Consider the following 25,746-nt stretch of genomic DNA (forward strand, 5'->3'; position numbering starts at 1 on the left):
TGCTTAATAGTGAAAAGATCTCTAAAGTCTAAACCTCTAAAATTCTTAGGAAAGATAGCTCTACTCTAAGGAAAATTTCTAAAAGCCTTGATGATGTGCAAACGTATTTTGTTTGAGATATTCATATTTATTAAAGAATGCATGTGTCTTAAGTTAATCACCGAGTTGTTGATAACAATTTTTCTGGCTTGAGAAAAGAAAAAATTGGATCGATCTTGTATTCGACTCGGCTTAGAAATTTATCTACCAGAACTTATGGAATCTTTTAGAGATTCTACTAGTTGATAGGAAAGAATCTAAATGTTTCATAGGCCAATCCCCAATAGAGATACCCAAGAAAGTATAAATTCTATGTTTGTCATCACTACTATAATTGGGTGGAAAATATAGATTAGATGTAGATATATTAACCTTTAGATTTGTGATTGAAGAATATAAATTGCTTAATTGATGGAGTTGCATGTGGCTTTATTTGCTCTAAAAATCAGTAAGACGTGATCGACAAGCATAAGGTGACTAATAGTAATCCCTTTGATTTGAAAAGGGAAAATTTTATTTCGAGAAACCATATGGTTGAATATGCTAGAGAGAAGTTATTAGGTAATAATGAAAATATAAGAGGGCAAAGGATCACCAAGATGGATCTCTTTGTATCCTTGGAATCAATAAGAGAGATGAGATACAGGCATAAATCCAATTAATGGAACATTGTGAAAAACGATATGTCAATAAATTATATTAAAAGCTTTAGCAAGATCAATCTTGATGAGAGTAAGAGGTTTAAAGCTTTTGGAAAAGATCAATCTTGATGAGAGTAAGAGGTTTAGAGCTTTTGGAATGCCTCGGGTTAACTCATTGGCTATAAGAATATTATCATGAATGTTTCTACTTGATATGAAAGTCAATTATTTTTAAGATACGAGATTGTTTAATAGGGGGTTTATGATAATTGGCAATAACTTTCGAAAGAAGCTCGCAAAGAAAATTATAAATAGCAATAGGTCAAGAATCTTTTGTTTTTCAATAGTTATCTCGTTTTAGATAGGGAAGACAAGGAAAGTTCCCTCCTAACCATAGGGAATGTGAAAGGGACTATGGAATTTGTTGAAAGCATCAAGTAGATTAAATTTGACTTTGTCCGGAAGAGAGTTTTAAAAGCTCGACAGCAAAGGAATCTCGTAAGGGATTCAAGATTTCGATCATCTTAGAGATTTATAAAAGGAATGGACAATTTAGTAGGAAGAGGAAAGTTATTGACAACCTCCTTAGATTGCTAGAGAGTTCCATAATAATATGCAAAGACAACACCAATGTCCTTATTGTTAGTTAAATTAGATCCGTCTTGAGATTTGAAGGCAAAGCATTTTATTTTTTTCACTTTTAAAATAGTTAATTTATGAAAATATGTTATATTTTTATCCTCATCACCAACCCATGGGGTTTTAGCTATAGTCCACCAATAAATTAGATTTTATTAATTTAAAACTATAAGTTTATTATTAAGAGATTCAAGCACAAGATATCAACATCATCGATAATTGAACCTTTGTGTTTAAGGTCTAATTGGAAATCAAAGTTTCAATATTGAAAAGGTTACAATGAAGGGAGGACATTGGACAAGGTTGATCATGCCTAAGAAATCATTTGTTTTGGATAATATCAATGAGACTAGAGTCTTCGTCCTAGTGAGTCGAAAAGAAGAGGATTATGATAAGAGAAGATCTTGGGATCTATTTTTACACGAAGTAAAACGAGCTAGAAAAAGAAGAACGATTAAAAGAAAAGAACCTTCCACCGATTTTATTAGAGGCATTAGAGACACATTAGAATCACTATATAAAAACAATATATTTTCACAAATTTCAACTTGAGCAAGAAATTTCGAAAAATCATTGCTAAAGGAAGGATTAAGTGCTAGCAAAAAAAGAGGTTTGGATCTCTTTGACAGTAAACAATTTTATTCCTTAGCTATACTTAAATCTTTTTTCTTTTCCTACAATAAGGAAGTCTTTATATATTTGAATACTTTTTCTATAAAACAGGGTTTCCAATAATCATACTTGTTAAACAAAAAAGTCTTGTGTATTTATATTCCTAGTTCCACTAGTCAAATTTTAAAAAAAATATTTAATATATGATTCTTGAGTGAGAATAATCCTTAGGAACCAGTGACCAATAACATAATATTTAATAGTAATACTCCTTTTACAACTAGTTAAATCTCGAATGGATTCTGCTAAGCTTTATAGCTTAGACTTGCTTTACGCTCCAAAAAGAAAATTATATTTTTTAGATTTTGATAAGGGATAATTTGATCGGTTGAGCATTGGTGTGGCTCATAGCGTACCTATAAAGTTTCGTCCTTTTCAGAACAATATGAACTCTAAAAAGTACTCTAAAAGTAAGAGAGATCTGACGAACTTATGAATCCTTGGTTCTTGTACTCCTGTGAGACTAAATGACCTGACTTTTAAATAGAAAAGTTTTTCTTTAGGTTTTTGGAGAACGCTGAGTTGTGTGGAAACGCTTGTCGAGCTTCCTGTATATGCTACCAGCCATGCAATTTAGGGACGGAGGAAAAATCACGTGCTCCTGGAATTTCCATCGCGTACTTTGGAGGTCGCTCTCGAGACCAAATCAGTGCCTCGTCACCTTCTGTGGGTCCCACGAAAGTTTGGTCTCCCTGAGTTGATTGAGGGCCCACCCCGGCGATGAGAAAACTTTGGGGGTGGGGTGGGGTGGGGTGGGGTCCCCAAACGAAGTACTATCCAAACTGCTTTTCCGCACGTGCTTCGTGACGAATCTTGACGCAACAAGGGCCAACGAAAAGGAAGGGAAAGTAACGGGGCTTCCCCCACCCCACCCCCCCTCCTCTGTTTATTTATTTACTTATCTATTTATTATTTTCATTTTTTTGACCCGTTAATTCCCCCTCTTCTTTTATCGCATCTTTTCTTTCTTTGGTTCGTCCCTTCTCGTCCCGATCGCAAACCCCCGCCCCTTCTTTCTCCCGGCCCCGTTCCTCCTCCGCTCGCCGCCGTCGTCCGCCGCCGGCGATCCCCTACCCGTCGTGCGAGGTAACGACTTCTCTGCCCCTCTCCTTCCTCTCTCTCCCCCTCTCTCTCTCTCTCTCGTTCCTCTTCTCTCCCCTCGCCGTTCGCTGCTCCCGCTTCGGGCCGGGCGCAGCACCCCTCCTCGCTCTCTCTCTTTCCTTCCTCGACCTTATGCAGCCGTTCTTTTCGGCTGCCGAGCTGCCGGTTGAATAGGCGATGACTCTGACGCCCGTTGATCGACGGAATTACAGATTCTTGGACGGTGCGGCAAAATCTTCCGCGACATAGGTGAAAACAATATAGGGTGAGGAAGAAAATAAGCGGTTTTGGAGCAATAAACGCTTGTAAGTTCGATCGGACTTCTGATTCATTATGAATCTTTTGAATGTTCTCCTTCTTAATGTTCATTATTTTTAGAATTGTTTGTATCGAAACAATTGATGTAATGGACAATCTTATTCTTCACTTCATCTTTTGCTCGAATTGTATATTTTACAATATAATGACATTTTAGACAAATTAGACCATCCATCCCTTTGGGGCTAAATCTGAGCCCTAATTTCACCTGCTTGTCCGGCTCCCTATATAGTATTGATTCTCCCTGAAGAATGAGCGAGATTGCCTTTCGGGCTTAACTTGAAGATCTCCACACCTTTTAATAGAGCATCAATAGCTGAATCACTTGTCTACGAATCAGGGCCCAGCTATTGCCAAAGAGTGTCTGCCTTTTGCGGGATTGCATAGATATATCATCATATAGGCTTTTTTTTTCCCCCTTTCTCTTAGACAAAATTATCGTAGTTCCGTTTGATGCATGGATTTTAAGTATGTTGGGCATTATACTAACAAGTAACATTCGCTATCACTGTAAAAATATTTTAATTAAAGAATACTTAGCAGCAGCAAAATTAGTGTACCATTATCAGCTCTTCATCGGACATGTAAATTCTGGATGGTATGAACAGTATTTAAGATCATGATCTATTGTTTTATTATTTGTATAAACTAGAAAAATCTTTGGTTGGATCGTCATATATGGGCTCGCATAAGTGCCTAATTAGGTAGTGAAACATAGGATCCACATCAAATTTTCATGAATTGTAGAATCTTCCATGTTACTAAACTATCTCTTATTATCATATTTATCATTTACCAAGTAGGTGTAATGGAGTTGTTGAACAGTATGTTACTTACATCTGAAGTGTTAGATGCCACATTTGCAGTTAACATGAATCTTTCGTTAGTCACATTTCCTCCTCAAATCTTCACAGGATTTGAATTATAGAGTTTCTCATGTTCAATCTACACGGTCAGTGTGACAAGAATGTAGGCTTCATGTCCACAATATGGCAGTTGAGAGAAGGGAGTTCTGTCAGTGTAGTGGATCACGTTGGCACCATCAATGTGGAGAGGTAACATAGCTCCAGTGAGGCAAGTGGTGAGAATAAAGGTCTTCTTGTATAAGGCAGTGGGGAAGATTGGTTAGGCTTTGCAAGACACATTGTGCTTGAGAAATGTCCATTACGGGGAATGGTGATGTCGATACGGTGATGTCAACTGCCCAATTTCAGTGCTCTGGGAATTTAACGAATGAGAGCTAGGAAAGAAAGAAGAAACTTCAATTTTATTATGATGAACTGATAGAGCCAATAATTGTTTCGGCAAATAAGAGAAGGAATTTTTACATCCATAATCACATTGAATGACTTGAAATCAAAGGTTAACACAAGTACACAGTTCCGGTAAATAAAGAAAAATAAGGAAAAAGATAATAGCACTCTTTTTTTATTCATAAAGCCATAATGACTTGTATAAATAAAAAGAAAAATCATTTAGCCATCTAGGAAATGCTTAAGAAACTTTGGAGTGAAATTGAGGTAAAATATTGTTGGCTAGCTGACACCCAGGTTTATGTTTGTACAAGAAGAGCATAACCCCATGTGGACCCTTGAAAAGTTAGGAAGTTCCTAACTTTTTATAAGCTGGAGATACATTCTGGTATGCTCATCACATCTGCTTCGTCAACACTAACCTTGATTTATTATGGTTAAGTAATGTATTTACATACTAAATTTGAACATGCTTATTACTTTGGCCTCATCATTTTCCTATTACTTTATCCATCTCTATAACCACCAAGGAAGAAACAAAGAGAAGGAGAAGAGAGGTGAAGATTGAAGAGTACGAGAATGTAAGGCTGGAGGAGGAGAGGTAATTTTCTGTAGCATGTAAGAGGAAAGGAGAGAGGAAGAAGAAAAACAATAATAGAAAATTCATTTAACCAGTCAATAACTACGCAAGAACTGCTGATTGACATTAATGTAATTTATGAAAGTTAAACGAGTTTATAGTGGTACGAATAATATTTATGATTATGGAGAGGTATATAAGTAATTCATGTCATTTGGTACTTGCAGGGTAGACCTAATTTTCCCTCTAAGGAGACTGATATTTTGGATTTTAACATGGTATACATGAGTATAGTTCTTTTACAAATTTAGCTAGTGACGATTGATAGTTGGAATTATGCTTGAAGCACCTTTTTTTCAAAATAAAAGCAACAAAACTTGAGGTGTACAGTCTTTTTTTTTCTAATTTGGGGAAGGAAGGAAATAAGATATGCACAAAAATGCTATTGACGCATGGGACAGGGGCTAATAAAAAAAAAAGGCAAGGAAAAGATGCTTGAGAAGAAAATATGCTAGAAACAAAGTGCAAGAAAAATGGTGTAGGAAGGAAGAAAACTACATATTCATGTGTGTATTTGTTGTGTACGCACACAGCCATACACCAATATATATGCATTTTTTGGAGAAGTGGGATAAACATGATTCTAAAAGATGCTATACTGCACTAAAATTGAGTAAATTCAACTTACAACCAACAAAAACCTTGAATGATTAATCTTTCTTGGAGTATGATGGATCATGAATTCTTAACAATCATTAGATATTCTGCCCCGTTTCCCATCTAGAGATATTCACATATTTGAACATCAGTAGGAGTGTAAGATCTAGGGCCTTCTTTGTTTGCTTCAATCAGGTTTTATGATTCATCCTTACTATTGATATGCATGATGTGTTTATTTAGTATTTTTGGCAGTTTTAAATTGTCTCTGAATTTATGCCACTTTTAACACTTCCTTTTTAGTCTACTTCTGTAACTACCTTAAGATAAATCATGCATGTTCATTTTGTAAGCTGTGCCCTGCCTACTGTTAGTTTATGGTACTTGTGAGTTTAGCTTGACACTTGGTGAATCGAAGTATCTAATCAAATGTCCATCTTTTCAGATCATCAATTTGGTAAAGATGGCAGACACCAAATTCATTGGCAAAAGATGGGAGGAAATGGAGACTGATGTCTTAGTGAAGATATTTAAGGAGTTGAACATGATCCAACTGGCTCCAGTTTCCCGAGTTTGCCGTTCATGGCGCTTGGCTTGTTCAGATCCATTCATATGGAATACCCTTGATCTAGGGCTTCTGCAGTCCAACTTTATCCAGACAAGAGCATCACCATACATATGGGTGGACGAAAGATCTGATAAGAGGCTGACTCGAATATTGCGGGTGGCTATGGCTCTTAGTCGTGGAAACATTACATCCATGATATTTCATTTTAATTTATACATGAAGGATGACCATCTTAGTTACATATCTGAATGGTAATATCTTGCCTTGCTTTTTTAATTTATTTTTTAATTAATTTAATTGATATCAGTTAAAACTTTCTAGGTCTCCAAATGTTATTTGCTAAGTGACATATTGGCAAATTTGTTTGATCCTATTAGTGGCACTCGGCTCACCTATAAGCTACCAACTATGGCCCACATACTATTCAGTATATTGGTTATCCTTTTTCCATGTACAGCATGATTGAATGGCTAGCATCAACCCATTTGAACCTGCAGGTTTTCCGCATCTCTTTTCAGGACAAACAATATCTAGCATGGAGCTTCTAGGGTAGATTTTACCTTTGGTTATGCATAACTGTGGTGAATTTCAAATTCTCTAGGTCAATTTTTTTTTCGTAATTTCTATTAAAATTGAAGGATAGCAATCCATGGAGATCATCAGATATTGTTGTTTGATTTATAACACATTTAATGGTTTATATTTTGAGTAGTCACAATAAAGTTCTTCATTTGCAACTTGGGTGATTAAGGTTCAACTTGTAAGAATAGCTTATTTTTTCCTTCCTAGCTTTTACATGGCTAAAGACGCATCCTCAGTATGTGTTGTTACTATGACTTTGTCAGGTCACCTCATCTTAGAAGACTAGTTATGCCTGCTTGGAACCGCATCACGAAAGTCGGAATATGCCAAGCTATCCGGAGATGGGAGAATCTAGAATCACTTACAATGCCCAGCATTGCCCATCCTCCATACATAATGGAGGAAATAAGCAGGAGCTGCAAAAATTTCTCACAACTCAAGGTTATGGGTACATTTGACATGCACTTTGCATCTGCCATTGCCACAAATCTTCAAAAGCTGAAAGTATTAAGTCTGCGGTGCTCGATAATTACGAAGGAAGCCTTGTTGTATATCTTGAATCGCATGGATAATCTGGAGGTGCTCAATATATCCCACTGCCTTCTGCTTGAAGCCCTCGCAACTTCTGGACGGAAGCAGGTTCGTTCCGAACTAGACCAGTCCATCCTTCAGAAAGCTTCACGGATACGAGAATTCTTTCATTGCCAAAGCAGCTCATGCACCACATGCAAGAGAATGATTGAAGACGAAGGTCTGATGAGATGGTATCGGTACGAGGACTGGTTCTGGCGTCGGGATGAAGTGAGCACCCTTGATCTCGGAGACTATGGAAAGTTGTTTGGCAAAAACTGTGTGAACAGCTTGACTGCATAGTGATAGTAGTTATTCTAAGAATTTAAGTTCATTTTTCAGAAGCTTTACAAACATTTTCGTAATATTGTAATGAACAATAATAGTTTTGACTGATAATTTGTTGCAGTGTTCTCCAGCTGTATCAAGTGAATGCTAACGGTGATCAGAGCTTGCATTATTTTTGGGACCGGTAATAGTGAAAGCCCTTTTCAAGTGTTAGTTTTCCTGATAAGCTAAAAAAAAAGGAGAGAGGGATTTTTTTTTTCCGATTTATGTGCTTTTATCTTAAAATAATTATACAACAGGTTTAAGGCAGCACGTGGAATTCACATGCGACGGAAATCATACTCTACAAATAGCATCTCAGTGGAATTTGTCACGTGCTTTGTAAACTAAACATTATTTGTGCTTTAAAATACCCTTGTATCCGGACGAGATACAAGGGTATTTTAAAGAACCTGATAGCATACCCTAAAAGCATCGGATCACAACCATTATGACATGCCCTCACGACGTGGCCACATCCTATTGGGTAGTGACAAGAATTCGGGAGCCTCCGCCTTCTCCAATTGGATGCTTCCGCGTCGCGACGGTATGAACGCAACATAGACGCGGACAGGACGGGAATGTAAAGGCACGGTTTAGAAATCGACACCTCTTTTGATCACATCTCGGCCGTCCATCACAAGATGCAATAGGGAACTCAACTCACGTTACCCTCATTTCCTATTCGTTTCGTACTCCTCACCGACTCCGCTCGAGAGCAGGGGAGAGAGAGCGAAGGCGGTGGCGGTGGCGGAGGCTTGGGAGGTGGCACCTTCTTCACGGTGCTGGCGATCGTCACGACGACGCTCTACCAGGTGTCTGTCGGGGTCCTCCATCGCCATCACCGGAGTCCGAGATCTCGAGTGTGGTAGAAATATTTATTATTGGTATGAATAAATCAAAATAAAAGAAAAAAATTCAGTCGGTCAAACTAAGGTTTGAGAGAGTCTTGTAATATTAAAAAAAGAAATAGATTATGGCTCGAGGAGTAAATTTATAAATAACAAATAAACTTCACTCTCAAGCTCAAGGAACAATCTTTTTAAGACATTTCAGCTCCTTATGCATGACACTCAAAGACCTCAATCTATTCTCCGACGATGCTCCTTTTAATAAAAGTAAAAAGAATATAATTATATCAAATCAAATATATGATCGATCCTTCCTAAAGAAAGATAATATTTTGACTTGATTTGAATAATAGTATTTTTTATAAATAATATTCTTTTGTTAATAAAATTTTATCCTAATAAATATAAATATTTATAATCTTGAATATTTATAATTTTTAACCTTAAAAAGTGTCTTTTAAATAAAGAGAATAGAAAAAGAAGAAAGAAAGATAATATTTTAAATATAATAAATAAAAAATAAACTACCTTTACCTCAAGGAGCAAACTCCAAAGACGAAGAAGTCTCACACCTTCTCGCACATACATAATGCGATAATTTCATCGGTAAACAGCTATAGTTTCATACCACTTATACTAACATGGGAAGTACTCAATTTACTGATCTGATCTATTCTTTGACATAACAATGTCCAAGTATAAGAAAAAAATAAATATATGATTATAATTATAATCATAATTGTAGCAAATTAAATAACAATGCCCTTTTGATAAGTCCAAGTATAAGAAAAAAAACAAAAATTATAATTGTATCAAATTAAATATATGATTTGTCATTTCTTCGAATAAAATAATATTTTTAACTTTATTTGAAGAATAATCTTCTCTTCTTTTTTGATAGACTTCTATATTCTCGTGGATATAAATCTTGAAGATCTTCAATCAATATCTATAATCTTTCATCACAATCATAATTTAAATTCTTTCTTTTTTTTTCTCCTTAAGTAACCTAAAAATTATGAAATTTACAAAAATATCTCTAAACTAATTAAATTTATTCAAATAAAATATAAATTAAATATCTTCCATATCGTACTCTTTTACTACATAGCAACTTGTCTCAAGTTCATATAATTACGATATGAATTGATCTTGATTATAGATTATTTTGGCTAAACCAAAGATTTTTATACCAAATCCGATATAAACATGTACTCTCGATTTTCTTAATAGATGAAAACGAAAGAAAGATAATAAATAAAAGATAATTACTAGATTCACTCTAGCTCACTGAGCGAATTACTATGATGAAAGTCTCGTATCTCCGTACGTCTTACACATCCCCCAAGGTCCTTGAATAATTCTATTCAAAAAATAAGGAAAAACTCAATTTATCCACTCTGCGATAAGAGATTATAATGTTCTAGCAAGGATCAAGTACAAAAAAAATAGAAATAAAAATATAATTAAATCAAATCAAATATATGATCTATTGTTTGAAGATGATAATACTTTTGAAAACATAATCTTTCCTTTTTATGATATTATTTATTGATAGACTTCCATCCTCCTAGATACAAATTTTTAATATCTTCAATCAGGAGATCTAGTTTTCAATTATCATCATCATTTGACTTGTTCCATTTGCTTTCTTTCTTCCTTTGAGTTCAATAGAAATGACCTGAAACTTACAAACGTTCCTCCCAATTTAAGGTTTTAGTCTTACTAAAACATAACAATAGAATCCCCAATGCTAAAATATCCTAAACTTTCTGAAACCCACCCAATCTTTCCATGGCCTTAGAGCTAATAACATTAATTTTTTATGATAATTCATTTATTAATAACTTCCATTCTGTAGGTATGGAATTTTGTTTTAAAAATTCGATGGATCCTATCCATTTGGTTGGATAAATCCAAGTTCCTAAATGGTTGGTTCGTACACAAATTTTGGTAACACAGGATTCAACATCTCACATCAAATGCCCTGCATCTTTCAGAGATCCAATGGTGTTTCATCTAGTGGTCAGCCTCTCAACATAAATGCTGAAGTCCTTATTTCTAACATCCTTGATTGCATGTTTTGCCTTCTCTTAAACTTGACCTATAGATCTGTATGTTGCCTTCTCAGGATGTTCTATGCACCTGGTGGACCATATGCCACTATAAATGATGGTAAAGCTGCAAGTAGAGCATTGACAAAGATGCCATTTGAACCAAAAGATCTGACTGGTGATATACCTGGACTTGGGTGCCTGTGACCGATGGATCTGGTGGCAATACCTCTGAAATGACACAAACAATCACAGAGATAAAAGGGTGTCTGACTAAACCTCTTTAATATTTCTTTTGCCCATTGCCTCCCGTGATGGTACTTTTGACATTAATAAGATGTGGTTCCTTCTTGCTTTAATCTACTCCTTGCAAGGTAAGCAATGGCTAAATAAGTTTCCTCAGGTATAACAGGTGGTGAACGAATTGTATAAGATGGAACTTCCACCATACATGGACATCAACGTAGCAAGCATAGAACAAGGAGATATTTGCCAGATAAATAACAGCTCAACAGTGAAACATATTAAACTCTAATTTTGCCAACTTATTATCCCTTTTTCTTCTCATCCTTTTCTCTAGAGCAGATTTCCAGTATGACCAATTTTTGCATATGATGTCGACATAAAACATAGCATCTCCAAATCAGTGCCTCAAATAAAAACAGAGCAGAAGGCAAGTTATTTGTTATGCATAATGTTTCTTGGCATGCAAATAATGCAGTTGCAGGATAAGAAGAAAGGATTCAATTAACATACGGAACATTACGATTACACTTACAGGGAAATAATTACCAAATGACGTATGACATGGCATGCACAAGTTTTAAATAATGGTATTTCCACCTTACATGATCGTCACTGTGGCAAGCCGAGGAGATATTCGCCGAATAAATAGCAGCTCATCATAATATACACTCAACAGTGAAATACGTGAACTCTTATTTCCCCAACTTATTAACCTTTTTGCTTCTCATCTTTCTCTCTAGCGCACTCAGCTTAATTGTATGGACAGCGGAGTGGGGAAGCATTACAATGTTTCATTTCCAGTACGTCTATTTTTGGCATATGATGTCAACATAAAACACAGCATATTTAAATCAATGCCTGAAATTAAAAAGAAAAAATGAAGGCAAGTTCATTGTTTGTAAAACTTAAATGTTATTGGCATGCAAATGAGACAGATGCAGGGAAAGAAGAAAGGATTCAAATTTATATACAGAACATTGAGATTTACACTTGGAGGGAAACAATTACCGAACACACGGTAATATGTTTCACAGAATACTTACCTGATCTGATCAGTACCTGAAATAACAATGTAGTCTGTCTTACATCAACTCAGTGCCTACAGGATCGACAAGGAAATGTAGCAGAAGAGCTTTTCCCGTGATAGCATGGAACTTCAGCTTCCACATCTGCATAACATTAAGCATTTTAGTCCTAAAAAAATAATGTTCTTCGTATCCAGCAATAAAATAGAACGATTGGCAAGAACTTCATAGATACACAATAGGTCTCCTATGAGTCGAATCTTTCAAGATTCTTTTACAGTCACCAATAGAGAATGTAGTACCATCCTGTATTAAAAGGTTTCTCAGGAACATGGTTGTGCAGCAGCCGACTATTATAATAGATGACTGGGGTCCTAAAATGAAGCTAAAGAACTTCAAATATGTGATTAAATTATTAGGTGTGCATAAGATAATCGACAAATTAGAACCTATGTGGCAAGTAAACATGGACATAAGACAATTGATTCAGATGCCCATGGCATCTTCTGTGATCAAATTTTAAGGTTACAGAGTTGTTTTTCTTTTTCTTTTTTGCATAAAAGAAGAAAAGACCACTGGTACATGCCCAACCACTTCAAGCTAGTCTGAAAGAAAAATGATTTGTTCATATCAAGGATTGAAATATTGTACCGTATCGAAGTTTCAATATTTTCTTGGTACGGTACGGTATACCGAGCGGTATACCGTTATATATATATATATATAATATTTTATTCATATATCTATTTATTTATATATCTATATATTTATATATAAAAGTTTTAAAAAAATGTGCGACGTCGTTGAGAAAAACAAGGTGACGTCACCTTTATATATATATATATATATATATATATATATATATATATATATATATATATATATATATATATATATATATATATATATATATAATTTGGCGACGTCGCCTCTCACTTCTCCCCTAGCGGGGCGACATCGCCGAGGTGACGTCGCCTCGTTTTTATATATAATTTTTTTTTATATATAAAAGATTTATATATAAAATATTTTTATAAAAGGTGATGTCACCCTTTTCGGCGACATCAACTTTATATATATATATATATATTTATATATTTTCCCTTCTCCGAGCGACGTCACCTTTTTCGACGATGTCGCCTTAAAAAAAATAAAATAAAATAAAAAATTTATACACACACACACATATATATATATATATATATATATATATATATATATATATATATATATATATATATATATATATATATATATATATATATATATATATATATATACCTTCAATGTCGTCTTTAAAAATAAATATATATGTCAGTGATTTTAAAAGCATTATGCGCCAAAAGACACCAACGTCTAAAAACGCCCAAGGCCCTAGGCGCTCGCCCAAACGAAGCGAGGCACTAAAATATAAAAATATATAATATAATTATTTAAATAAAAAATATGCTATTAAATTAAGAAAATTGGGTACCAAATCATAATAAATAAATCATAATAGTATATTTTTATTTTTTAAATAAAAAATATACTATTAAATATATAAAAATTAATAGTATTAAAATTAAAAATAATATATTATTAATCTAATAAATAAAAATACTATTATTAGTATACAATTAGTAGTATACTGTTAATATATTGTTAACAGTATAGTGAGAAGAGTGTGAGAAGACAGAGGCTGCTGAGGCAACGGCTACGACACCAAACAACAGCCGTAGTTGGAGCAGGAGCGGGAGAGGCAAGCAGCGGTGACAACGGGAGTGGCGAGTGACAGTGGGAGTGGCGAGTGACAGTGGGAGTGGGAGCTGCGAGCGGTAGCGGGAGCGGCGACAATAGCGGCGAGCGACAGCAACGACGAGCAGCGATTGTGGTAGCGGCGAGCAGCAATTGTGGCAGCGACGAGTAGCAACAGTAGCGACGAGCAGCGACAGTAGAGAGCAGCGACGGTGGAGAAGAAATCTCGGCAGCAAAATCGCATGTTATGGTTGGGGAAGTCGGGGAAATCACGAGAGGGTGCATGATATCAGTGATTTAGTTGGTTCAAAGCATTGGAGACCAACCAGACCTAAAAATCTGGTTCGGTCGCCTGGTTTAACCTAGGCGCTCGCCCGAAGCGCTTGGCACTTGGGCTCGGGCGAGCGCCCAGGCAGCGCCTCTTTGAAGCGAGGCACCTGGACATGAAGCAAGGCACTCGGGCCTCGCCTCGCCTTGCCCGAACGCCTAGGCGAGCGCCCGAGCGCCTATTAAAATCACTGATACCTATACCGTCCGGTAACGGGCGGTCCGTGTACCGATCAGTTGACGGACCGATACGTACCGCTCGATACGGGCGGTATTATTCAAAACTACGTACCTTGTATATATATATATATATTTATTTATTTATAAAAAAAAATATCACCCGGTAGCGAGTTGTCCGCATACTAGTTTACTGTCAGACTAGTATACCGCCCATATCAAGCGATATCATTCGAAACTATATACCTTGATTCATATAGCCTGCCATTTAACAGTATTGTTGAGCATACAAACTGAAACCAACTGAATGATGGTCAATCCAGTCATTTGAATGCACAGGGCATAATAATGCAAAAATGCTTTTACCTACCTTAAGAAAGGACATCAGGTTGAAAAGGAAATATAGGACAGAATTGGCCCAACACGATGTAATTCTGATTCCAGTGACAATTATAGAAAACATATTAGTATGCAATGTAGACAAACGTTCGACTGATGATAGCCAAATGGGTGGGACGACATTATAAACACAAGTAAAACAAGAGAGAATCTAGTGAATGGTTAAGTGCTCTTACATCCTTGTAGATGGGGCTTTCTGTGAATATCTTGAAGGCTTCAACTGCACAACACCAAACCACAATGAAACATCAACTAGTAGCCATTACCAAAGTCATCATCACATCTGTCTGAGAGTGGTTTATAGACCCTGTTCACTAAATCCATCACTGAGCAGGCACCTTCACCAAGCATGTCTATTTTCAAAGAATATGAGCAATAGATTTTAGTACACTTACATGATGGAAATCGCATCACTGCAGCATGAGTGTATTCACTATCTGCAACATTGAGATTGCAACCTGGTTTATCATTATACCAGAAGTGTAAGATATATTTGCTTCATCACAGTTAAAATGTTTCACAATTTTCACAATATAAAGTTAAAAGGAAGAAGCATATGATAATTATTGCATTTTTTTACTGACAATATTATGTCTAAAACAATTTAAATTATTGTTCAAATCAAGTTGTCATCTAAAACAGAAGCCAGGCACTTCATAAAGCTAATTGTGTTTCATTGGAAAAATAATGTAAATGTAATCATTCATATAAACTGCTGTTCCCTTCATTCTTAGATTTTGGAACTGATCAGTCTTTATCAAGCCAAATCCAAATGAGTTTTATTTGAGCAAAAAAGCTGATTCTTGAGGCCATCCACCAGGGGCCAGACCAGAACCATCAGAAACTTCACACCTAGTAAGGTTTTAATGAATGTCAAGTAAGGTTTTAATGAATGTTCTGAAGTGATCAGGACAGAACCTTTTAAAAGATATGAAAGTCCTCATCTATGTAAGAAGTATATATAACCTTATATGACCTCACAATAGAAGCAAGAGGAAAGAGGATAAGAATCATAGAACATCAGATAATATTATATAATATGCACGCAAACACACAAGTTATCTAAAACCAATGACAATTAAGTCTTAAAACCATGGTGAAGCTTGCCAAACTAGCTTCACTCCAAAAAGACAAAATACATCTAGTACCAAAGAGTTGACCAAAAATTTGGTTAGTCCAAAGTAAAAAAACAATGATTTGGCCTATAGCATAACACTGCCAATGTTGGTCCCAAGTCCGAACGAAAAGTTAGAGGGTTGCATTAGGTCACTAACAACCAACGCAAAGCTATTTTCAGATCTCATAAAAGTGGATCTTAACCGATTTCAGTATAGAGCTAGGTTGTCATACTGAAGTGACGCCACCTTCACCACCTAGGTGTTCCAAATTGAAAACGGTGGGCTAGGAGGTCGCCCAGAAGCGACCCATCACATCGACGCTCGAATATGGTGCTAAGTAGGCAAGGATTCTCTCAATATTCTGGATCAATAAGAGTAAAGAAATTAGTCCAAGAATAGAGGGTTAGGTTTGCAACTTGGAATATAGGAACACTTTCAGGGAAGAGATTAGAATTAACAGACATTATAATCAAAAGAAGAATAAATATTATGCTTACAAGCAAGGTCCGCCATACCATACCATACCGGAGTTTCGACCCAGGCTCGATACGGTACGGTACTGGTGTATCGGACAGTATACCAGGGCGTACCGATAATTTTATATTATTTTTGTATACTGTAGCAGTGCTACAGTGTAGCACTGTAGCACTATAGCGGTACCGGGCGGTCCGCATACCGAATACCTGTCGGACCGGTACGTACAGCCCGGTATGGGCAGTACGCTTCGGTACGGCAAACACTGCTTACAAGAGACTAAGTAGGCATGAAAAAAGTCTAGAAATATAAAATTTGGTATATTTAAAAAGTTAAACACAATATAGTGTAGGAATTTTTGTTGATAAGGACATTAAAAACAATGTTGTAGATGTAAAAAGATTTAGAGATAGAATTATGGTTTTAAAATTTGTGAAAGGATAAAATGTTTTGAATGTTATTAGTCCTTATGCACCTCAAGTCGGATTAGATGATTAAACCAAAAGGAAATTTTGGAAAGCTTAGATGATGTCATTCAAGAAATGTCTATAATAAAAAAAACTTATAATTGGAGAAAATTTTAATAGTCATATAGGAAAAACATATAATGAATATAAAGGGGTGCATAAGAGCTTTGGTTATGAGGAGAGAAATGAAGATGGTGGTATGATTTTGAATTTTGCAACTTCGTATGATCTTATAATTGTAACTACTCACTTTAAGAAGAGAGAGAGACATTTAATTACTTATAAGAGTGGTCACAACTGTAATCAAATAGACTATTTTCTCATTAGAAAGATAGATAAAATTATAAGAATTGTAAAGTTGTACCTGCTGAAGGTTTAACGAATCAATTTATATTGGTGATATTAGAAAATGGAAGAAGAAAAAGATAGTAGAAAAAATTACTAAGACTAGATACTAAAATTTTAAAGATGATAACTAATAAGATTAAGAGCTTAGCAAAGGAGATTCTTGGTGAAACTACAGGTAGACATACTCTTAAGAGAGAGTTGGTGGTGGTGCGAGGAAGTTCAAAAAATAATTTTTACTAAAAGATCATGTTTTAAAGTTGAAAAATTATAAAAATAAAAAATTTAAAAGATATAAAGAATATAAAAAAGAGGCTAAAAGATAGTTATCATAATAAGATATATAGCTTATGATAATTTTTATAATAAATTAGATACTAAAGATGATGAAAAAGATATATATTGAATTGCTAAAGCTAAAAAAAGAAAGTGTAAGGATTTAAGAAATATTAGGTGCATTAAGGATGAAGATCAAAGAATGTGTATAAATGATAACGAGATTTAGAAAAGATGAAAAAAAATATTTTTATAAATTATTTAATCAATATTCCACATAGGACTTAGATTTAATGATAAATAATAGTGGTAGATTTAATAATCAAAGATTTATTCATAAAATTAGAGCTAATGAAGTAAACGATGCATTAAAGAAGTTGAAAATAGCTAAGAGTGTAAGGTTTGATGGTATCCCTCTTCAAGCTAAGAAAAGCCTAAGGGACAAAGAAGTAGCTTAATTACCAAGCTTATTTAATAAAATCACAAGATTTGGGAGGATGCCTAATGAATTGAGAAAAAGTTTTCTAGTATCAATTTCCAAAAAAAGGGCTGACATACAAAATTGTTCAAATTAAAGAGGAATTAAAATTATGAGTCATACTATGAAACTTTGGAAAAGAATTATTTAAAGTAGGATAAGACTTGAAACAAATATCTCTAAAATTCAAATTAGTTTTATGCTTGGAAGATTAACCATAGAAGTTATTTATTTATTAAGACAATTAATGGAAAAGCATAAGGAGAAAAAGAAAGATTTACATATGATTTTTATTGACTTAAAGAAAGCTTATGGGTTCCTAGAGATTTATTATGATAGGTTTTAGAAAAGAAAGGTGTATCCACTAATTATATTGATGTTATTAAAGATATGTATAATAATATAACTACTAGTATTAGAACTATAAATAGTGTGTCTAGTGAGTTTCCTATTAGCATATGATTATACTAAGGATCCACAAGTCTCTATCTTTTTACATTACTAATGGATGAACTTACTAGTTACTTATATAATAGACCTCCCTAATGTATATTATTTGTTGAAAATATTATTTTAGTTGATGAGAGTCTAAGTGAAATTAATTATAAACTTGACCTATAGAGGCAAGCTTTAGAAACTAAAAGTTTTAGGCTATATAGGACTAAAACTGAATATATAAAATGTAATCTTAGTGAGTCTTGAAATAAGCAAGAGAATATAGTTAAATTGGATGAACAATAAGTTTCTCTAAGTAAAAACTTTAGGTATCTTGAATCAATTATTTAACAAGATAGAAAGGTCGATTAAAATATTATTTATAGAGTAAAAACAGGATAGATTAAATGACGAGGGGCATCAAGAATCTTATGTGATCATCGGATACCTTTGAGATTAAAAGAAAAATTTTGTAAGACAGTTGTGAGACCAACAATACTTTATGGATTTGAGTGTTGGATGGTTAAGAAAAAAATATATACAAAAAGTTTATTTTGTTGAGATGAGAATGATGAGATAGATGTGTAGAGTTGCTAGGAAAGATAGGAAAAGAAATACTATTATTCATAAACAACTAAGAATTAATTTAATAAAGGATAAAATGAGAGAAAATCATTCAAGATAATACAGGCATGTGATGAGGAGACCTTCGAATGCGATAGCTAAAAAAGGTAAAATAATTAATGTCAATGATACGAGGAGAGGTAGCGGAAAATCTAAAAAGACTTTAATAGAAACTATAAATAAAGATTTAAGTACTTTAAACATAACTAAACATATGACTATTTACAGATCTCAATGGTGGCAAAAGATCCATGTAACCAACCCCAAATAGTTGTGACTTACGACTTTATCATTATTGTTGTTGTGGTATTTAGCCTATAGCATGTCTACCTAATTAGCAGCACCTAATCACTAAAATAAGTTATGGTGGCCAAGATCACAACACAAAATGACTGGAACACCAAGGTAGAATGCAGAAAGAAAGCATGTAAATCGAAAATTAAACATACCTTGTGTTGCCTGTACAATGTCTGAACCAAAATCCAGAGTCAAGTTCCATAGACTAGCTAATGCATCTTCTACAGCATGTTCTGGTGCAGTCTTGGAAATAGACATCAGAAGCATGCACTCAACACCATAGTTGAACTCCTAATAAATCATACAAAGCAAGAATGTTTCCAGGTACCAGTACAGAAGACTTGTCAAATAGTATGTAATGCTGGAAGTAAATTAATTGAGAACTGCTAGATGATAAATCTGGGTAAGACAATCCAAGGAACTATGGGTATTTTATGACATTTTACAACCATAATTCAACAGATATAAAATTCAACTGCAAGTAGTTTCACAAGTGTCCTAGAACAGTTGATAGTTCTTCACAAGTGTGAAGCTACACATACAGAATACAATCATTAAAAACAAATATCTGTTCCTGAACAAATCCATCAATATTGAGATAACTAATGAAGGATAATAATATCAATATTTGCCAAGTCATAGATTTTATATTGAAATTGTTCCAAGATAAGATCTGAAAATTTGTTATCAAATGTTTTAATAACTTGTGCTGCAGTACCTGCCATACAGCCTCCAACTATATTAAGTCCAGAACATCCACTTACAAGTATTAACGAGGAATATCACAAATATGTATCAACCATCAATCACTTTAGTCTTCAAGTAATGCTAGGCCATAGAAATTAGTTGCATTATTATCTGTGACATACCGACCCATAACTTGAGTAAGGTTGGATGTTTATTTTGGTTGTGCTATGGTCATATGGATGTATGTAATCCATCTCAGATAGAGCAATCAAAGATTTTACTTTTTCACATGGTGTCAGGCCATGACTGGAGTGAGACCAGGCCATAGTCCATAGGACTAATTCCTAACAATTCAAATAATCAAAGCCTAACATTCCCATTCTGGGAGGTTACAATTGTACCAGAAAAAGGTCATGAAAGTGGTTCCTAGGTTCCAAAGTAATCCCAGGGATTTATAGATTATCAATAACTTTCCATCTTTAGATGTTTGAAAGTTGAAACAATCAATAGTATTCCACAAATTAATTTTCCATGCTTCTTTTAATAATTACGGTTTTGTTGTTGTTGCCTTATGCTTCTTTTGATCTACTACACAAATTGCTTGATCTTAGATGAATTATAAGAGGTCTTCCCGCTGATCAATGATATTAAGCTGCAATTTATATCACAATCCAATGATTGGAATTATCCTTGCCTTTCTCTTGAATAAAATTTTTGTATTGCTATGAAAGTGTATAAATTTAGAACCACAAATTGTACAAATTTATTCCTTACTCTTACAAAGTCAATGCTTTTTAATTGCAAGCCAAAGCTATGAAACCCAACATTTCTGTCTTCTGATGTACACCTCTTGTGTTTCTAGTTTCCAAACTAAAATAAATCTAAAAACTGGACTGAATGCCCAAAACCTTGAATCATCAGTTATTGTTTAGAATTTATCCCTTCAATGAAGGAATGCATGCCATACATTCATAACGTTCTGTAGAAACTGTTTAACCTTCAATTCTCACTTATTTGACCTCTTGCTAATAACCTGATCTGAGTATAAATTGCATCAAGTCTAAATCATCAATATCCAAGTAACCTACTTCCCACTGCAATCCTTCCATTTCATTAATCTCTCACAATGTAATAACATGTTGTACTATGAGAAGTAACTAAATTTCAAGAAAGGCATTATAACTCTTATCCGGATAGTTCTGGAGGTACTTCATGACATGCTATAGCTTTTGCATATCAAATCCTGACTAAACTGAGCCAAGAAAATGTTCCTGTTGTGATTGTCGATAGCTTCACCAGATATCATTTTTCATAACCAAATAGCTTTTGTCATTATGCTTACAGCTCAAAAATAGCACATAACTACTACCTTAAATATATATAATCCAACAAGATCAAACAGTTTGAGCAGGTAAATGATTTACATAACTTCAAGTTCACCTAACCTCTCCCCTCCGGAATATGGGAATGATATCATCCTCTACTTCAGATTCATAATCGACAGAAATTGATCCCTACAACAGCCAAAGAATTATAAGTGTTACTAGTAGTAGCTTCAAAATACAAGTACTTTCATGATAGTCAATATTGATTTAAAGAAAAATGAAATAGGAAATGGAAAGGTGATTACATGTTAGGGCATACATAGCAATATGGAGTGACATGTTCCTTAAGAATTCTGGAATAGTAGGAATTTGAGTAAAATTTGGCAAGATCTTCTTTTCTTTGGAAACGCATGTATACTGCATGAGTAAAATTATCAAGATTTGGGCACTCTATACGACCTGCGATAAAAGAGACTATAAGTCACCATGGTTATGTTTTACAGATCTCTCTTATGATTGTTGTACATGAAAAGGAAATGGTATGCTTTCACCAAGAAAAAAAGAATTTGCACTATACTTGATAGAACAATATCATCAAGCTGATCTAATGGTACCCCACCTATTTTTTAATTATTTATGAAAAGAGATAAAGAACTCCATAACTAATTACATTACTATCCAAAGAGATCCAAAATATCTACTTAAGAGCCCTTGTGGTCTTCTAGTCATGTGATAACTAATGAAAAGACTTGATTAAACATTCCACACTAATGAAATAACTTTTGCTCTTTGAAATTCTTTCTACAGCTGAAAGTCTTTTTCTTACCTTGTCAGTTCCTCTACACCACATCAACAAAAAAAATGATGCATACAATTTTGACAAGATAAAGCTTCTAAAACTTGTGTTTGTGTTGGAGCTACCATATTGATCATCCTCAAAAGTGAGTGACACTGAAGTGGCTACTAATTAACAGGAGAAATTAATATTCTCATGGTTCAGTCTAATTTTTTTGACAAATAAATTTAAAAATAAAAAAAGGAATCAATCAACATTCTTTGGTAATGCCACATCACGAATGTTATAGGCTACAAAAAAAAAAGAACAAAAGTTACAAGTAACCAGCACATGAAATAGAAAAGAACTATCAGATGTCACCAATAGTAGAAACAAACACAGGTCTGAGCATGGTACTAATAAAAAAAACATATGGAATTAAGACAACATTTAACAAGGGAAGCATCAGAAGTCTGACCTAATGATATTGCAATTATTCCACTCATCTGATATTGAGATGTGTAGAGATAATCAAGCATGTCCTTTTCCTCAACATCAGATAAATTTTCCTTTGCTCTCAATAGAAGAATATGCTCGACGATATTTCTGTAGGAGTTAATAAATTACATGCTTCATGCATTTAAAATCTCTCTAGAGCATAAAAAAGTTATATTTCTATCATTAGAAAGCTGAAAGTAACAGGCACAGGCACAACATCTTAAGGCTCAATGTTTAAAACCCAGATACATTTTCTGGATGCCTTAGAAGCAAACACATTTTAAAAGGATATGACAGTAAACTTATTGATTTTATTTTTCCTACAAAGATACTCTACTCAAGCATCCAGAAACCACAGGATTTGTAATATTTAATTATTAAATTAAATAAATCAAGTGCAACTTTAGTATTTTGAGAAAAAAAAAAGAGGAATGCAACTATAGTACTAAAACAGATGGACAAGAAATTTTCGAGAGCAAAATTTTCTCCATTCTTAGAATCGTTGTTCAACAGAACAACGAGACTGAAGAAGATATAATATGAAGAGTCAGAAGGGGATGATCAGAGTGGAGAGAGGTTGGAGTGTTTGTGATCACTGTTTGCTTTTTTTATTATAAAAACAGTGTAGACAAATATTTAAATTTTGGGCAGAAAGAAACAAATATATCTTTAGTGGATTGTATTGCAAAGACAAAGATGCTAAGATGGAAATGGAGTATTATCTGGAAAGAAAGACAAAAATTGAATTCATGAAGAATTAGAGGAAGTGCCAACAAAAACTAAAATGAGGGAAATTAGTTCAAAGGAGACATAACAGCATTGGTGAGGCAAGCCAACAAGAAAGACAAAAATTGAATTCATGAAGAATTGGAGGAAGTGCCAACCAGAACTAAAACGAGAGAAATTAGTTCAAAGGAGACATAACATGGTGAGGCAAGCCAACAAATCAATTCATATTAATGGTGTAAAAGAGGTTGAGGAGGGTTTAGGATGCTTAAATAGGAAAAAAAAGAAAGAAATGTTCAGTTAGTTGGTAGCAAAGATTGAAATATCGTACCGTACCAGAGTTTCGAGATTCGCTCGGTACGGTACGGTACTATATATTGAGCAGTATACCACTCGATATATATATATATATATATGTAAAAAAATTTGCGACGTTGCCGAGAAAAACGAGGCGACATCGCCTTTATATATATATATATATATATATATATATATATATATATATATATATATATATTTATTTATATATATATATTTATTTATATATATATATATAAATATACCGAGCAATATTATTAGACATTGAAGACCTCGGTTGTTAGTGATATTGCTCACAAAAAGGACACTTGCATAGAAAAACTAAGAAAGAATCTGGTGTATGTTAGTTCAATAGAGATAATGCACTTAATAAAACTTAATGGCGAAGAAAGAACCATGCACAGCTAGTTGTCGTGATCACCATTGTTGTTATTGTTGATGTTGTACTATGTTCAAGAGAAACAAAATTATCATACATCATGATGATCCAGAGCAGCATGTGTTTTCTAAATGCCACTGAAATTACACAAGAATTTTGCAATCTTGATTCAGCTGTGACCATGACAATTGATGCAATCTTACAGGAAGGGATTTAACATTGACACATAAGCTCCCCCCTGGCTAACAATATAGAACCAACAAACTCAAGAACTTTGCTATATTTTCTAGATCCTGATCGTTATTAATAATTTTGGCAAGCCAGAAAAGGTTAAAGAAAAAAGGATTTATTCATCCTGCTACACAGCATCTTGTAAATTCATGATGTTTTCATCTTCCTTCCTATTTACCTGGAATTCATTTACAAATATATTTATAGATTGCTTTCTTCTAGTGAGATATCTCATTTTTATCTTCACAAGTCAAATCTGATCATTGTATGAAGCTTGCTTAACAACAAACATAGCTCATAAGTTTAAACTAATACTATCTCAACCGATTTAGAGATGAGCTAAAGGTGCAGATGCTGATGATCAAGTTTATGATATCATGTTTAAGGACCTGAGCTCAAGAAGATATCAGTACTGCTCCAAGTTGGCCAACTGATCTATCCCCCTTGCAGGTCTATTGAACACATTTGCAGGAGAATTGAAGTCATAATACTGGAGCAGACGAAATTGAATAGGATCATGATGAGATTCACTGTATGTTGCAACTAAGATGTACGTCAAACCTTTATTATTGTATCCAACTTAAATATTATTGTATCCAACTACTGCAACTCCTGAATAAATTCTGAAATCACTTCAAACAAAGAAACCGTAGGCATGTCTAACAGCTACATTTTCACATCAATCGAACAACGACGACAATTTATGCAGCCATTCGCTAACCCAACCGGGTCATAACCAGGTTCCACCTTTCAATCCGACAAAATGTAGAGGACAGCAATAATGATAGAAAATAAAAGAACACGATCCCTTAGAAAATCAAGAATTTATCTAAAGGAAGAAGTACGAAAGAACGAACCTCTTCTTAACGTATCCATCCACCGACGAACCATTACCGGAATCCAAATCATCACTGAGCGAAAAATATATTATACCACTATTCCATCGCTTAGAGCTCACTCTCGAACCCACAGGCGATCTCAACACTGCACGAGGTTCAAATTGTAAAAGACTACAGACAGTGGAACGAGAGAATCTCGATCGATAGAGCAGACTCACCGTTGATGGATCTTCCCCAGGTACGCAGTCCAAGAAATCGAGCACAAGAGTGGAAGAAACCACTGGGGGAGATCGATGCTAGGGTTCGATGTAGAGGATACACGAGGAGGGTTGGGGTACACAGAGCCATTCTTGGCGATGGAGCGATGTCCTTCGCAGGCTCAAGAGCGGGATTTTTATTGCAGATCGGCGGTGGGTAGGGCGGCAACGGGTGGACGGGAGAACGGTGTCCTAAATTACTCGACAGCCCCTACTTAGTCGATAATTTACGCGAGTAGACGCTGAACGAAGACAATAAGATATAAATCGGTGGGGACAGAACGGTCCACAAAGACCGATTGATACATAACGGTCCTTCCCCCTCTTTGTTTTCCTATTTTATACAATAATCGTTTCCTCCTCTCAATTTCCGGATTCCATCCGATCGGATTCAAATATCATCTGATCAAGTTCGAAACGAACTTAAATAGAAA

The 25,746-nt window shown here is 34.6% G+C and overlaps 2 protein-coding genes across 5 annotated transcripts; one reads left to right on the forward strand and one right to left on the reverse strand.

Annotated features, from left to right (window-relative positions):
* The first annotated feature begins 2,918 nt into the window (after positions 1 to 2,918).
* On the forward strand, positions 2,919 to 8,038 carry LOC103985654 (F-box/LRR-repeat protein At3g48880). The gene is made up of 4 exons (XM_009403416.3): positions 2,919 to 3,077; positions 3,305 to 3,397; positions 6,346 to 6,719; positions 7,314 to 8,038. The coding sequence occupies exons 3-4, from the start codon at positions 6,364 to 6,366 to the stop codon at positions 7,921 to 7,923; spliced, it is 966 nt and encodes a 321-aa protein (XP_009401691.1). The 5' UTR covers positions 2,919 to 3,077; positions 3,305 to 3,397; positions 6,346 to 6,363; the 3' UTR covers positions 7,924 to 8,038.
* Positions 8,039 to 10,888: 2,850 nt separating this feature from the next.
* Positions 10,889 to 25,430, reverse strand: LOC103985653 (uncharacterized). Of its 4 annotated transcripts, XM_065150415.1 has the most exons (10): positions 25,274 to 25,430; positions 25,074 to 25,200; positions 22,543 to 22,670; positions 21,609 to 21,748; positions 21,410 to 21,478; positions 19,430 to 19,568; positions 15,159 to 15,221; positions 14,940 to 14,983; positions 12,142 to 12,267; positions 10,889 to 11,212 (listed from the first exon to the last, which is right to left on the reverse strand). In XM_065150415.1, the coding sequence occupies exons 1-9, from the start codon at positions 25,401 to 25,403 to the stop codon at positions 12,181 to 12,183; spliced, it is 927 nt and encodes a 308-aa protein (XP_065006487.1). In that variant the 5' UTR covers positions 25,404 to 25,430; the 3' UTR covers positions 10,889 to 11,212; positions 12,142 to 12,180. The 4 variants fall into 4 exon arrangements, 2 of the variants coding, with proteins under 2 accessions (XP_065006487.1, XP_009401690.2); XR_001977981.2 differs by lacking the exon at positions 10,889 to 11,212 and having other exon boundaries at positions 12,041 to 12,267; positions 14,940 to 15,070; XR_001977980.2 differs by lacking the exon at positions 10,889 to 11,212 and having other exon boundaries at positions 12,041 to 12,267; positions 14,940 to 15,077.
* Between the last annotated feature and the right edge of the window lie 316 nt (positions 25,431 to 25,746).

Source organism: Musa acuminata, chromosome BXJ3-5, assembly GCF_036884655.1.
Source record: "Musa acuminata AAA Group cultivar baxijiao chromosome BXJ3-5, Cavendish_Baxijiao_AAA, whole genome shotgun sequence".
Lineage (NCBI taxonomy): Eukaryota > Viridiplantae > Streptophyta > Magnoliopsida > Zingiberales > Musaceae > Musa > Musa acuminata.

Excerpts from the sequence above, each read along its gene's own strand:
- LOC103985653 (XM_065150415.1), bottom strand. The coding sequence starts at position 25,403 with ATGGCTCTGTGTACCCCAACCCTCCTCGTGTATCCTCTACATCGAACC. Across the intron at positions 21,749-22,542 it reads AATAATTGCAATATCATTAG|GTCGTATAGAGTGCCCAAAT; the intron begins GTCAGACTTCTG and ends CTTTTATCGCAG. Across the intron at positions 15,222-19,429 it reads CATTGTACAGGCAACACAAG|GTTGCAATCTCAATGTTGCA; the intron begins GTATGTTTAATT and ends ATGATAAACCAG.
- LOC103985654 (XM_009403416.3), top strand. The coding sequence starts at position 6,364 with ATGGCAGACACCAAATTCATTGGCAAAAGATGGGAGGAAATGGAGACT. Across the intron at positions 6,720-7,313 it reads CTTAGTTACATATCTGAATG|GTCACCTCATCTTAGAAGAC; the intron begins GTAATATCTTGC and ends TGACTTTGTCAG.